This window comes from Salmo salar, chromosome 13 (genome assembly GCF_965601325.2).
Source record: "Salmo salar chromosome 13, fSalSal1, whole genome shotgun sequence".
In the NCBI taxonomy this organism is placed as follows: Eukaryota; Metazoa; Chordata; class Actinopteri; order Salmoniformes; family Salmonidae; genus Salmo; species Salmo salar.
In genome coordinates, this window is record NC_138303.1 from 87253307 (window position 1) to 87270317 (window position 17011).

Sequence of the window (17011 nt, forward strand, 5' to 3'; positions counted from 1 at the left end):
GTTACAAACTGGTTATAATTATTTCACCAATTACCATAATGAGATACACGTTTCAAATCTATTTACATAATATAGAGTACCAGTCAAAAGTTTGGACACATCTACTCATTCAAGGGGTTTTCTTTATTTGTACTATTTTCTATGTTGTAGAATAAATAACACATATGGAATCATGTAGTAACCAAAATATTTTAGATTTGAGATTCTTCAAAGTAGCCACCTTTTGCCTTGATGACAGCTTTGCACACTCTTGGCATTCTCTCAGCCAGCTTCACCTGGAATGTTCCCACATATTCTGAGCACTTGTTGGCCGCTTTTCCTTCACTCTGCGGTCCAACTCATCCCAAACCATCTCAATTGGGTTGAGGTCGGGTGATTGTGGAGGCCAGGTCATCTAATGCAGCACTCCATCACTCTCCTTCTTGGTCAAATAGCCCTTACACACCCTGGAGGTGTGTTGGGTCATTGTCCTATTGAAAAACAAATGATAGTCCCACTAAGCGCAAACCAGATAGGATGGTGTATCGATGCAGAATGCTGTGGTATCCATGCTGGTTAAGTGTGCCTTGAATTCTAAATAAATCACAGACAGTGTCACTAGCAATGCACCCCCACACCATCACACCTCCTCCTCCATTCTTCACGGTGTGAACCACACATGCAGAGATCATCTGTTCACATAGTCTGCATCTCACAAAGACACGGAGATTGGAACCAAAAATCAAAATTTTTGACTCATCAGGCCAAAGACAGATTTCCACCAGTCTAATGTCCATTGCTCATGTTTCTTGGCCCAAGCAAGTCTCTTCTTCTTATTGGTGTCCTGTAGTAGTGGTTTCTTTGCAGCAATTTGAACAGTTGATGTTGTGATGTGTCTGTTACTTGAACTCCATGAAGCATTTATTTGGGCTGTAATTTCTGAGGCTGGTAACTCTAATTAACTTATCCTCTGCAGGAGAGGTAACTCTGGGTCTTCCTTTCCTGTGGCAATCATCATGAGAGCCAGTTTCATCATAGAGCTTGATGGTTTTTGCGACTGCATTTGAAGAAACATTCAAAGTTCTTGAAATTTTCCAGATTGACTGACCTTCATGTCTTAAAGTAATGATGGACTGTTGTTTCTCTTTGCTTATTTGGTGACATGTCAATGATAGCTATCTAATAACTACAGTTATGCTAGGTAATGGTTTGCCTTATCATATTCATGTCTATGTCGAAGAAGACTGTAGGAGGAAGTGAAGAGGACTCAGGGACAGGTATCAGCGAGAGAGAAGGGCAGAGAAAGAGAAGAGGTCTGGGTCAGCAGCTTCAGGCCAGCAGCCTTGGCGCTTCTGCCACATTCTTTCTTTTCTGGGTCCATTTATTGTGCCTAGGGCAACAAGTGGCAATTTTACAGCCAGACCCTCCACTACGTCATCCACAAGTGTTGTCGCCACCGGTGCATCAAGGCACTCAACGTCATCTACAAGTGCGACCATGGCCTCCACCGGTGCAGCGAGACCCTCAATGTCGTCTACTAGTGCAACCACCACCGGTGCAGCGAGACCCTCTAGAACGTCTACATCATCCACAAGTATGACCACCACCGGTGCAGCCATGGAAGATGATGAAATGGAGGAAGCACCTCTGGATCTAGGACCACCTGAGATTATTATGAACCTCACGGAAGTGACCACTGAGGACCTCATTGAACAGGATGTGGCCATGGAGACAAACTAGGAGAAACAGAGAGAGAAACGAAGAGGAACAACGTCACACCAGGCGTCATCGGAGGTACCAGCCCACAGATCCACTCAACTCATTTCAGCTGAGGCTCCTCCGAACCGTCGAGAGGGATGCAGCCCAACCTGATGCTCACAGGAAGGATGAGCCTGAGCCTGGTGCCAACACTGAAGAGGCTGCCTCAGCAAAGAAAAGCAGCAGTCAAGGTTAAAATGTATCAGCTGCTTTTCAAAGCCGAGTTCAATGCTACGTTTTCTTTTCTCCATATCACAGGTAGTGTCATAAGTGTTGCGACAAGGAAGTAAAGTTGGTCATTTCTACAGTATAGTCATGTAGGCTAATTGGTATTTCAGATCAAAGGATTAATATGAGGCAAATGTATAGCCGTTGTTTCTGGGTTAGAAAATACCCTAAAACAACAGTTTGCTGTCTAAATATTTGCCTCCCATATTCGTCTATTGATCTGAAATACAAATTCCATGAGTAAACAGCAGGAATTACCAACTTTACCACATTGTTCCAAATTTTATGTCACTAACTACACTTTACAAGCAGTATTTAGTTAACATAAATCTCACCTTTTATGGTGTTATATTATGTAAAGCTTGTATGTGTTGTTTTTCTCTTCCCTTCCAGAGATGGAGTCAATTTAGCCGACCAGCTCACAGGAAGGACAGGAAGAGGAGAGGAGTTGTCTGGTTGTTGTTTTGACCTCCCTCATTGTACCTTTCTTTTCACACACGTCAGTTCCATTTACATTCAGTCAATTCATAAAGTAATTTGTTTATAAAGTCTCGGGATAGCATTCATTATTAGTGTTACATACATTTCTGAATTGACAGAATTGAAACTCATACTCCGGAGAATTCAGATGCTCTTGTTGGTCTCTTACAAGACTAAAGGTGAACATATTTATTTCATTTAAAACCACTTGAAAACCAGGGTGTTGAAACTTTTTGTGAAGTTATGTTCCATCGACTGGTCCATGACATCCAGGGGCCATTTGTTTGTTTAGCTGTGTTATGGCTACACATTATTTTCTTTTTTTCAGAGACAGAGACACACACACACACACACCTCTCCTTCGTTCCTCTCTGTACCTCAGATCTCCAAGTGCCCTGCCCTCTCTCTCTTTATGGCCATGTCTGAAGTTCCCCTACTACGTCTAGGCTTTATGAGTAGTCCCTGTATCTGTCTGCAATTGTGCCAAAAATACATGCTCTTGTTCTCTTACAGATGACAGGTTACACATTCATTTTCTTATTTTTACACCCACACACCCACACCCACACCCACACCCACACCCACACACCTCTTTCAATAGTTTTCTTTTTTAAAACATTTTTACAACACACATACCTGTCATGTTCTTTCCTGTACTTATTAAATACTTATTAAATTATGTTTTCATAGTCAGTTGTTTCATTTGTTTATTACTATCTCATTTAGACTTAATCTGCTTATTTCTTCCCTATACCTTTGCAGATCTAAGACAAGATGAAAGTAAAAACACATTCTCTTCCTAATTCGTTTTTTTTCCACCTGTATTTTGTCAGTGAACATGGCGGTAAACTGTACTATTTGTATGGACCCTAGGCTACCCTTTCCCTTTGTTATCATATTAACTGTATGTCGTATAACTTGAATTAGTGCTCCCGCTCACCTGATGTACCATGCCAGGTGTGTATAATACTGACGTTAATGGGAGAGGGAAGGGGTTAAGGTGTGGTCTTTACTCCCAAATTTCACTTAAATATAACTTCCAAATGAAGAGAGACAACGAAACATAAAATAATCTGGGGAAAAAATGCTATTTTATGGACAATGGTGGATGGTTCTTAAAATAACCTTGGTGTTAGAAGGCTCTTAAAAGAGCCGTTTCACTCCACGGCATGCTGACATGGGACTTCACCTGCTGGCGATGAGAAGTAGGTGGTCAGCTTCTCCCTCACCTGTAGTGCCTGTCTGGGGGCGTTGTTGGCACGTGCCCTGGTGACATCAGGTAGGTGACTATTTGGCATGCCCATCTCCATCCGGAGCGGCTCCTGGAATGACCTCCGCAGGTAGTTGTGGAGAACACATGTGGCCTTCACGCAGGCATCGACATTTGAGGGGCTGAGAGCAAGCACTCTCCGATACATTCTCCACCGGGCTGCCAGAATCCCAAAGGCGCATTCAACAACTAACCTTGCCCTGGACAGTCGTTTGTTAAAGATCCTTACAGACTTTGGCAATGGCAGCTGGCGTCCAGCGTAGGGCCTCATGAGGTTGGGTCTCAAAGGGAAGGCCTCGTCGCCGACGAAGACGTGGGGAACAGGTCCCAGGTCTTCAGCCCCAGGGAGTGATGCAGGTGGTGGAATCTCCAGGGTGCCATCCTGAAGTGCCTGGCCGAAGGAGGGTCCCGCCATCACTTCCCTTGCCCTAAGCACCAACATCGACAACACGGAAACAGTAGATGGCATCTACTACAGCCAAGAGTACAACTGAATATGTACCCTTGTAGTTGGAGAATTGTGAACCCGAGCATGGTGGAGCCTGGATTACTACATGTTTCCCGTCAATGGAGCCAAGACAGTTGGGGAAATTCCACCTCTCCAGGAACTCGTCAACGATGGCCCTCCAGTCTTCCTCCTTGGGGACTGGCATGTATTCACCAACCAGACAGTCCCAAATGGCTTGTGCCACAGAGGGGACAATGCCTGCCACCGTGGACCGTCCAACTCGGAAGCTGAATCCTATGGTCCTGTAGGAGTCCCCTGTCGCCAAGAATCTGAAATATAATTCAAAATAATTATCAATATTGTGTGTAACTTCAATTCCATCCACATATTATATCTACTCATATAGCTTCCTCATTACTGTTTATTATACTCTACTAATTATATTGTAATACTCGTCAACCATCATTAACAATGCCTTGAAACAGTACAATTCAGTCTATGACTATATCAATAAACTGTAGCCCAGGCCAACTCTACTCTTAGAAAGAATGGTACTATCTACTTAAAAGGGTTCTCCGGCTGTCCCCATAGGAGAACCCTTTGAAGAACCCTTTTTGGTTCCAGGTAGAACTCTTTTGGTTCCAAGTAGAACTCTATTGGATTCCATGTATAACCTTTTCCCTAAAGGGTTATACCTGGAACCAAAAAGGGTTATCCTATGGGGAAAGCAGAAGGACACTTTTGGAACCTTTTTCTCTAAGAGTGTATGTAAGTCCAATAAGAATGTAATAAATGACTGTAACTGTCTTGAACAACAATGGGTCCTGGAGAAGACTAGCCTACCTTCATTAGGGCAGAAGGCACCTCAACTTTCTTTTCATTTGGTAACGTTGCATAATTAAAAAAGGATTATAAACCAATTTTGGGAAAAGTTATAGTCCTAATGAACATTCTGTAAAAGTACATCTGATGTCAAACAGGGACTATTAACTACAGAGCCCTTTAGCTAGCTAGGTTGCACATAAAAACAATGTATCAAATATCAGTCAATTATGGTATCAAAGGCTTTAAAAATGTACTAGAATTTAGCTTACCGGAGACAAATCGCCAGGCGTTCAACTGGGCTGATGGACTCCCGGTAGTTGGTATCCATCCGGGCGATCCTGGCTCCAACCATCTGGAGCAGGTGATCGAACTGGCTTCAGTCCAGACGAAAGTAACTTCAGAATTCCTCTCCAAATAGTCGAAGCTCTTGAATGAGACGGTGGAACTCCCCTGCCTGCTTTCGGGACTTTAACCATCTCTGGACCCACACAGACCTGTGCTTTCGGCGGGGCTGGTCCCGGCCCAACAGCGCGATCAAGACCACCTTCCTCAAAGTTGGTCTCATTGTTGAAAGAGCCTACTCTGCTATCTTGACTATTTATTATTGCATTTTGCTCCAAAACTGCATTTTGGAGGAAAATTATATTATAGGCTCTCACAATTCATTTGTGGATGTCATCGAATAAATAATATACTTGGTAAATAAATGAATAAAAAAAATTCAAGAAATTCTCCAGTCAAACTGTTTTTATTATGTTATCCCAATTTTTTTTTACTGGATATGTGTGCACCAAAAATTCAACATTCACATTTTGCTACTTTCTGTCAAGTCTACACATAAAATTTGATGCATACATTCGATAAATACAACATATGCACCACACAGAACGCACTGCAAATGCCTCTGCAATGCTGCAAAGCAAACGCAGCGTACCATTGGAAATTAATGTACTTCTGGTGTATCAAAACGCAATGACGCAGTCGGTGTGTTCGAAGCGTAAAGCATTACTAAGGAAAGAAATCCCACAAATTAACTTTGAATAAGGCACACCTGTTAATTGAAATGCATTCCAGGTGACTACCTCATGAAGCTGGTTGAGGGAATGCCAAGAGTGTCCAAACCTGTCATCAATGCAAAGGGTGGCTACTTTGAAGAATCACCTTCTTTTTTTTCTCCACACTTTTTTGCTTTCTACTTGATTCCATATGTGTTATTTCATAGTTTTGATGTCTTTACTATTATTCTACAATGTAGAAAATAGTAAAAATAAAGAAAAACCCTTGAATGAGTAGGTGTGTCCAAACTTTTGACTGGTACTGCATGTTTGGAAATGTACCATTAAAAAGTACCATAGTGATTGAGTGTCCATATAGCTGGACCATGATATTTGCATTGCTACTAAGTAACCCTCCAATTGTTCTTCTCCACTATTCCACCCGCTAAAGCGGGGTTGTCATCCCAGCCACCGCCGTCCCCCCGGATCCCTAGGCCCCTTGAGAGGCCAGGGCCCATCCTTCGAAAAGAGCACACAGTGCCACCCACAGAACAGAAGCAGATCAACCGCTAAAAGCATTTCCAATGCTCTCACCTCAATTTGCTTTATATATAGCTATCAAAAAACTATATATATTCAAAAATCTTGCGTATCTTAATTTCCATCATTAACAATTAATATGCGTAATAATGTTGACAGTTCATGCAAAAGATTATTACCTATAACCAGGATTGCCATTGCATTACATTTTAGTCAAGTAATTATTATTTTAGCAAACAATCATTGTGATTCATCCTATATTGTTCCTAACATCCTTATCTCCGAGCAACAGATGTGGTATACACACACACACATACACACACATACACACACAAACACACACACACACACACACACACACACACACACACACACCAACCCCTTTCCCCCACAATCAACTATAAGCTCAGAGGCTCAACAGTTGTTACATCCCAGAGCCCAACTCAAGACTTGATTTACGAATGCATATACAGTTACAAGTGTTTGAGAAAGCATGCAACATTGACCAAAATGTGCAAAAATTGGGAGATTTGATTAACCATTGTCAAGTCCTAGGTGATGGAGATCAGATACACCCCCTTCCCTTGAAACACACTCACACTGTTCCCCCGTTGTGACCATTTTCCCAAGCATCTCTGTGCAGTCAGACCTTTGATTATTTTGTGCCACCATGGTCACAATAATATGCCTCCTGTCTGATTGTCCGAGTGTGACCCCCTCCCCATTGGTTACTGCAGCCAGTGTTGCCAGCACAGCCACTGCCAGGGTGGGGGCACCCCACCGGAATCCCCACCGGCTCGGTACAAGATCGTCAAGGTTCTCATTAGTAGCTTTGAAAATGTCCTTGTATATGATGCTCTCCCATCAGGGGGCTCTGGCTTTGTAGGACCAACCCTGCCAGGCAGGGTTAGAATCTTGAGGGGTCTGTGCTGCTCCAGTAGGTCTTTGTCCACATTCCTTTTTCTGTTTTGGCTGCATATAGGCAACTTACAGTAAGCCCATAAAACAGATAAGGACTTATTTTTAGTGTATGGGTCGCTCAGTTGGGTGTCTAGGGTATAGGGTTGGGGACAGTTGACAATATATAAATAAATTAGATGCCGTCTTATCCATTTCTAAAATAGTTAAATAATTATTTTACAACATTCCCTATCTTGAATGCTATAGCGTAGTTGTAGTTTATTTAACAATTGTTTAATTTTATTGCTTTTCCTCTTTCTTTTAAATTATTATTTCAATCCCTACTATGGCTAGCAATATACAGTTTATCGACTACGAGAGCTACATGTTGCCCTTTTAATCTATTCTCCTTGAAGATTGGGTACAGAACTTTGTGCCGAGTTGTTAGAAGGTAAGGGGTTAATTTACGTAGAAGATCATAGGAAATCCCAGGACATAGTGTCTATAATACTGTAATAAGCTCACAGTTGCTACCACAAATTCCACACAGTTGTCATTGACTAGTTGGATATTCATTTCCCACTTAGCAAACAATTTCTGTTTTTACAGCATTCATATCAGTTCATTTTTATCCGTTTTTTGCTCTGGCAGACTTTTTTTTTGTCAATAAAACTCATGAATGCAACTGTTTATGTCAAATTGTCCTGAAAAGAAAACGGTAAACTCTTCTTGTGAGGCTAAATATAAGGGCTGGACATGGAGATAAATAAAAGTCAGATAAATGAAAATACAATTTTTGCTGGTGTCTCAGGACTACTAGGGTTAAAGATCAAGCCCCCAAAACATGCTAACCTCTCACTATTACCAATAACAAGGGAGGTTAGCATTTTTTGGGGTATGATATTTATGCCTCTAACTTTCTCACTCATCATTATCCACGATTCATTCTTGAATATCCGTAATCATAGTAGCATCCACGTTAAATAAGTGTTCAGAAACATATTATATTCTTATTTACAATAAAAGTGACTCTAAAATGGAACCACACATTATTTACCTTTCATTTCTATTGGCACCACATAATCCAAAACACAACCAAAACTGCAAATGCATGAAAGAAGTGTGTAGTCACAAGCTTGATGTAGTCATGGCGTGCTAGGAATACGGGACCAAATACTAAATGTTTTAGTAAATTTATACACTATAAGTGAATTTGTCCTAATACTTATGACATCATTAAATGGGGGGACTACATACATAAAGTGCTTTCATTTCTAAATGGTAAAATAGATATTCTCAAAATACCCTCAAATAAAAGGTTACATTCTGTACATTTGAACTCAAACACAAAATTCTGGAGTATAGAGCCAAATTAAAAGTTTTAACTTCACTGTCCAAATAAATACATAGGGGAGTGTATTTTGTTATATTCTATCTTACATAAATTGAATATAGTGAATGTTCTGCCATTGCTTTGGGCATCGTACTTTCTCCTTAGAATTAATTAACATCTCAATAAATGTGCTTTGGTGGTACTGCAGGAATACCTTTTAAAACCCCTGCTGCTATGAAACAATTCAATCCTAAAGAATGAGAGTGCATCTTACCTTTAACAACGAGATCCAGGTAATACGCTATATACCACATGAAGATAAAAGGAAGAAAGAAAAAAGTGTTTGAGATTAGATTACTGAGCCTCAAAGATATATGCTAGCACCAGGGCACATGAAGAGATAATTACAGCCTATTAATGTGCCAGAAGCTAAGCTTTATAGTTTGATTCACACATCCACAGAGACACAAAGCCCATCTCCAATTCCCCATCTCTAAAGGCAAGAAGAAGGATTTCAAAGGAGTGTTTTCTTGCATTTCTGAAGTTTTCTGGTTCTTTTACAAAATGTGCTTTTCAGTCACTTGGCAAAACCCAATTCCATTAGTCTCAGATGACAAACTGCAGTGTTCTATCAAGGTGTATCCACATTAATTGAGTGTGTTCGAACTTGGTGAGCAAATTATTCAGTTGCAAGAGAAAGAAAAATGCCTCCACTCTAGGGAGGAGGGCATGGCTGATGGAAAATATGCCTGGCGGCAACCAACAGTTCCATTGTGACTCTAAGTTTTCATTCTCAAATAACGGCAATGAAGTGGATAAATTGTATAACTGACAGGCAGGCCACTGACATCATTGAACCCCAGCCAGTGGCTCTAAGACACATGGTAACATGTTACCCTCCCTCTGAAGGTTTGGTACCTGTGTTTCATCTGTTCTCTTCTAGCAGACTGAGTGAAGGACCAGGCAAGAAGGACTCAAGGGTTCCATCTGACAACTGCACGTCTATATTATACAGCAGACGGATGATTGGCTGGGAATGGTCTGATAAACTGCTACAGTATTTAACATGTGTGGTGATATGCACGCACATGGATTACATATTCGTTGATTTGTATCTGCAAAAATCAGTGGTTCACACATCTTTCATTAGTACAAACAAAACACATTAGTAAAGCGTGGCCCAGATTAAGACATTACGACCTCGGGACTATAACATTCTCTCTGACATTTTTGTCAAACATTTGTTAGTCACATATAATTGATCTTTAGATGGTTCTTCATATGTCTGCGAAGCTAGATATTTTTTGAAAGTACATTTTGGATGAAGAAAATTAAAAACTAGAAAGTTCTATCTGCATAAACTCATTTGAACTTGGCGCTATAAGGCTCTATCTGCAATCCAATCACAAGACAGAACAAATACAGACGGAATGTCAATCTGGACTCAGACATAAAGTTCTATCTGCGATGTCACCCCCTAAAAAAAACAGATTTACAAATGTCTCAGGATTTTGATATTCTGCACTTTAGGTACCGTTACAGTGAGGACCTTAATGGGTCATGCAAGAAGAATTCACTACAAAACTGTTCGGAGATTTTGATTCTCAATATCTCAGAACTATGCTTTACATATAGAACCTTATAGTCCCAAGGCCACAACATGTTAAAACCTAGGTACAGTAAACCAGCCCCTATGCCTCTAAACAGAACACTAGTTACTAGAGTCACGTATTAACCTCCTGTGGTAGTGTTAGTCCGGGGGGGGCGGGGGCGAGACTCACCAATGCTGCAGTGTTCTCCCTCCCAGCCGGGGTGGCACTCACACTGTCCGTTCTTACACTGGCCATGTTCCTGGCAGCGGGGGTGGCAGGCCTGCAGGTCACAGCCTGGCCCCTCCCAGCCCTCCTCACACTGGCACTTCCCTCCCACACACACACTGTGGGCACTGCAGGGCACCAGACACACCTCTGCACACGGACAGAGAGAGAGACCGGCAGGGGTCTTACTGCACTTGGCAACAGACAGTACACCTCTACATTGGCCAGATGGACATGTCAAAGGTCAGCTGCATCATTGCTCCCAAAATACACGTGGTCATTTCCTATTAATTAATTCAGGATCCTAGACTCATTTCTGCACTCATCTTGTCTTGCTAGTTCATCTAATATAACTAAAAAATGAATATTTTAAAAAGGAATATAATGAAAACCCATTACCATTTTTATTCTAATGGTATCTCTACTCTACATACTCATGATTTGAAACTTTAATTTTGAATAGGAATTGGAAAATGTTTGTTATAATACAGAACAGGCAATACTTTCTATGTAGAGTGCTGCAGGTGCAGTTATAATACATTCAATGCTTAAAGATTTAGAGGTTTAATGGTATTCAATGAATAATTTCAGCAGAATATGGAGAGTACTGTCCATCCTATCAGCAAGTAGCCAATCAGCAGGGAGAAGAAAGAGCTGCTGGCGCAGAAAGGCCACTTATCCCCACACATGGAAAAGGCATTCCCATTTAAATATACATCATATTTAATCATGCCATAACAACTCAATTTGCATTTTATTAATCTCGATTTTTCTACCATTAAGCATATGACATTTAATCCATTTCGTCTATGCATCTGCTTGCAATAGAATTCAACATGTTTGCCATCTAAAACGATTTAATAATAACGGTTGAATGTTGGCATTATCTTCAATGCCTTTATATTTCTGTTTTAAAAACCAAATACTGCACATTGATAGATATAATTCACTGTCTTACAGTGAGGTTACAGTATGTCTACTCCATGGTAATGAAATTGTCAGTGCAGTCACACACAGTCAACATTACAAGTAATTCTACATACACTTGAGTGAACATAAAATCAATTTTCACTTTTGGATAGAAAACCTGAACTTTGCTTTGGAAGGCTGGAAAAAAGTGTGGGTTGAGTGAATGCACAATTCTTTCATGGTTACGGAAACCGAGGCACCACAATGCTCCAATATTCAATTCATTGGAAAGTGAAATAGCCTCCACATGAGCTCTTTTCCCCTTTGGCCATCCCTGAAAACACAATTGATAGGAAAAATAATGAAGAATGAGGGATTACTTTGCCTTTTGAGGAATGTCTTAATATGCAGCCCACCTCTCAGGTTTTTCACCCAACTTTAATAAAGGCTTGGCATGTAGCACTACTTGACTCAAGGAAGAGAACCATTAATAACATGAAGATGAGCAAAAATGTATATGACAGGCAGCCTATATTCTAAAGGATGGATGCTTCCATAATACTGTTGGCACGGTTTCCATCCCTCTCCATAAGCGAGGACACCAGCAGTAGGGTGTGTGTTAGTGTGTTGTTGTGTTGTGTGGCAGCTACAGCAGCAGGCAGCTAATCTGTAAACCTGGCCCTGGGCTCCTGAAGAATCTGATCTCCTTTGTGATCTGGTTGCTACATGAGATCTACATCTGTGTCACTGGCTGAACAAAACAAAAACAACAACTTTCAGACAAAGATGACAAACTATACAGACGAATATCCAGCATCATCTCCCTTACGGGAAAAAAACGCATGCATTTTACGTGAACATGTGAAGTGTTCCAAAAACACATGTTTTCATGTGATCACGTGATCTTATGTGAAAGGAATGTGATAACATGAAACTACATATGTGAAAACATGTGATCACGTGAGGTATTCCAAAAACATGTGAAATCATGTGATTTTCTTCGAGGCTCACACAGCTTCTCTGAGATGTTCCTACAACCACTGTGTCAACGCTGTTTGTTATCAGTAAGAACCATAGTCATTGGTGGCAACCCTCATTATCAATGTCCTCTGACTCAAACAAATGAATGAAACATTTCAGTAAGAGACAGCTGTTTGCCACGAATTCAACAAGAGACAGACTGAAATTAAATGCATAGGCATTTTCTACTTTTTCAAGTGTCGCAGTGTACTAACAAGTGAGTGCAGTGAAGATAACTTTAATTTGTTCTGTATAAACAGCCAGAAAGGTGACCTAAATTCAAATACGAAAAGCTGATGAACAGATAACACCAACAGTATGCTAAAAATAACAGATTCAAATTGTACAAATGAGCATATCTCGGGATGAATCCTAACCATGGCATTATTGTTCCCTGGAGGAGGCATATTATAAAAGGAAGAATTTATAAACTAGCATTAGAATGCATCAATTTCATGACTCCCACCAAAAGATATGCAAGTATTGATAAAGAAACAAGAAGTGGCTTAGATGGCAGCCATGGTGCGTAGTCCAATTTACACACAGCATGTCAGAGAAATGATTGCAAAGTTGTCTGATAGACTGCTGGGTGTGTGAAGTTCTGCTTCTGCTAGGAGCTGGCAGATTACAAGCAGAAAAACACATTGGCCAGGGTCTGTGTTACTCAGTCAAAGGTAAGACCAAAAGTTAGCGTCATGTACAGAAAACGTACTCTAAATCACAGCCAGACAGAAACCAACAGTAGCGGCTTGACTACATTTAAACCTTTTATGGGAGGTTAAGGATGTGATTCATCTCCAAAGGCTCCCCTCTAAGAGTCTGGGAATGGACTTTCCAACTCCGTTCACAAGTCACTACAGCCCCTTCTAAGGATGTGAATTGTTTATGTGCGGTAAGAGTCTGAAAGCACTGTATTCAAGTGTGTGTATCTGTATTTAGGAATAACCACACAGTATATCGATAGAGACATTTCTATATATTCATCCCTATATATGGCTCTGCATGTACGTAAGTTGTGTGTACACTACTGTTCATAAGTTTGGGCTCACTTAGAAATGTTCTTGTTTTTGAAAGAAAAGCACATTGTTTGTCCATTAAAATAACATCAAATTGATCAGAAATACAGTGTAGACATTGTTAATGTTGTAAATTACTATTGTAGCTGGAAACTAATGATTTTTAATGGAATATCTACATAGGCATACAGAGGCCCATTATCAACAACCTTCACTCCTGTGTTTCATCACTCCTGTCCTCTTGCTCAGTTGTTGTCTCCTTTTTCTATTCTGGTTAGAGCCAGTTTGCGCTGTTCTGTGAAGGGAGTAGTAAACAGCGTTGTACGAGATCTTCAGTTTCTTGGCAATGTCTCGTATGGAATAGCCTTCATTTCTCAGAACAAGACTAGACTGATGAGTTTCAGAAGAAAGTTATTTGTTTCTGGCCATTTTGAGCCTGTAATCGAACCCACAAATGCTGATGCTCCAGATACTCAACTAGTCTGAAGAAGGCCAGTTTTATTGCCTCTATAATCAGGACAACAGTTTATAGCTGTGCTAACATAATTGCAAAAGGGTTTTATAATGATCAATTCGCCTTTTAAAATGATAAACTTGGATTAGCTAAGACAAAGTGCCATTGGAACACAGGAATGATGGTTGCTGATAATGGGCCTCAGTACGCCTATGTAGATATTCCATAAAAAATCTGCCGTTTCCAGCTACAATAGTCTTTTACAACATAAACAATGTTTACACTGTATTTCTGATCAATTTGATGTTATTTTAATGGACAAAAAAATGAGCTTTTCTTTCAAAAACAAGGACATTTCTAAGTGACCATAAACTTTTAAACGGTAGTGTACATAGTGGTTCTTGTACTCACCGGTGGAGCAGTCGGAGCCTGTCCAGCTGGAATCACAGGTACAGGTGCCAGAATCTGGCAGGTAGTTCCCATGGCCTGAACACTGCTCCTGGCACGCTGGCAGGGGACTCTCACAGTCTGGGCCTCCCCACCCTGGTGAACACAGGCACTCCCCCTTCACACAAACACCATGGCCAGAACACTGAGGGTCCAGGCAGTCCACTGGCCATGCATAAAAAGGGAGGTGAGAGAGAGGGGGGGTGGATGGAGGGAGTGTGAAAAAGAGAGCAGGAGAGAATAGCGAGAGAGAAAAAGTAAATATTTCACATCCCTCACTGAACATCTGAATATTGTTTGAATCATTTTTTCTTCTGGATTTCCTTTCTTCTATGAGTAGGTACTGACACAAAACATCCCCATCACACCTTTCCTCTATGGGTAGTTGATGACACAAAACATCCCCATCAAACCTTTCCTCTACAGGTAGGTACTGACACAAAACATCCCTGTCACACCTTTCCTCTATGGGTAGGTGCTGACACAAAACATCCCCTTCACACCTTTCCTCTATGGGTAGGAAGGTACTGACACAAAGCATACCAATCACACCTTTCCTTTATTGGTAGGTACTGACACAAAACATCCCAGTCACACTTTCCTCTACAGGCAGGTTCTCAAAACAAAACATCCCTGTCATAACTTTCCTCTACAGGTAGATTCTCAAAACAAAACATCCCTGTCACACCTTTCCTCTATGGGTAGGTAGGGTAGGGTCTGACACAAAACATCACCCTCACACCTTTCCTCTATGGGTAGGTTCTCAAAACAAAACATCCCTGTCACACCTTTCCTCTATGGGTAGGTAAGGTAGGTTCTGACACAAAACATCACCCTCACACCTTTCCTCTATGGGTAGGTCCTGACACAAAACATCCCGTCACACCTTTCCTCCACGGGTAGGTACTGACACAAAACATCCCCATCACACCTTTCCTCTATGGGTAGGTACTGACACAAAACATCCCCATCACACCTTTCCTCTATGGGGAGGTACTGACACAAAGCATCCCCGTCACACCTTCTCCTAAGGGTAGGTCCTGACACAGAAAATCCCTGTCACACCTTTCCTTTACGGGTAGGTAGGGACACAAAACATACCAATCACACCTTTCCTCTATGGGTAGGCTCTGAAACAAAACATCCCCATCACACATTTCCTCTATGGGTAGTTAGGTACTGACACAAAACATACCCATCACACCTTTCCTTTATTGGTAGGTACTGACACAAAACTTCCCTGTCACACCTTTCCTCCATGGGTAGGTTGTGACACAAAACCCCTCACACCTTCCCTATATGGGTAGGTGGGGACACAAAACACCCCAATCACACCTTTCCTCATTGGTAGATACTGACACAAAACATCCCAGTCACACCTTTCCTCCATGGGAAGGTGATGACACAAAACATCCCAGTTACACCTTTCCTCTACGGGTAGGTCCTGACACAAAACATCCCCATCAAAACTTTCCTCTATGGGTAGGTAGGAACACAAAACATCTCCGTCACACCTTTCCTCTATGGGTAGGTAGGAACACAAAACATCTCCACCACACCTTTCCTCTATGGGTAGGTAGGAACACAAAACATCTCCACCACACCTTTCCTCTATGGGTAGGTAGGAACACAAAACATCTCCACCACACCTTTCCTCTATTGGGTAGGTTCTAACATAAAGCATCCCCGTCACACATTTCCTCTATGGGTAGTTAGGTACTGACACAAAACATCCCAGTGACACCTTTCCTCAACAGGTAGGTTTTGACATAAAACATCACAGTCACACCTTTCCTCAATGGGTAGGTGGTGACACAAAAAAAAAACATCACACCTTTTTACTCTGTGGGTTGGTAGGGTAGGTACTGACACAAAACATCTCCATCACACCTTTCCTCAATGGGTAGGCTCTGAAACAAAACATCCCCATCACACATTTCCTCTATGGGTAGGCCCTGACAAAAAACATCCCAGTCACGCCTTACTCTATGGGTAGGGTTGACAAACAACATCCCCGTCAAACTTTTCCTCTATGGGTAGGTGCTGACACAAAACATCTCAGTTACACCTTTCCTGTATGGGTAGGTGCTGACAAAAAACATCCGTCACACCTTTCCTCTATGGGTAGTTTCTCAAAACAAAACATCCCTGTCCCACCTTTCCTCTATAGGTAGGATCTCAAAACAAAACATCCCAGTCACACCCTTCCTGTATGGGTAGGTTCTGAAACAAAACATAGCTGTAACACCTTTCCTCTATGGGTAGGTAAGGTAGGTACTGACACAAAACATCCCGTCACACCTTTCCTCCATGGGTAGGTACTGACACAAAACATCCCCATCACACCTTTCCTCCATGGGTAGGTACTGACACAAAACATCCCCATCACACCTTTCCTCTATGGGTAGGTACTGACTGAAATCATCTCCGTCACACCTTTCCTCCATGGGTAGGTACTGACACAAAACATCCCGTCACACCTTTCCTCCATGGGTAGGTACTGACACAAAACATCCCCATCACACCTTTCCTCTATGGGTAGGTAGGGTAGGTCATGACTCAAAAAATCCCCATCACACCTTTCCTCTATGG

At 41.5% G+C, this 17011-nt stretch overlaps 1 protein-coding gene across 1 annotated transcript in view; it reads right to left on the reverse strand.

The window, feature by feature from the left end:
- The window catches only part of tenm1 (teneurin transmembrane protein 1), a 235903-nt gene that overhangs the window by 74776 nt on the left and 144116 nt on the right, over nt 1–17011 (reverse strand). The window contains exons 11-13 of the mRNA XM_014137548.3: nt 14384–14584; nt 10538–10723; nt 9031–9057 (exon numbers count right to left, since the gene is read on the reverse strand). Coding sequence (XP_013993023.1) covers nt 9031–9057; nt 10538–10723; nt 14384–14584 — 414 coding nt within the window. The remainder of the gene's footprint in view (nt 1–9030; nt 9058–10537; nt 10724–14383; nt 14585–17011) is intronic.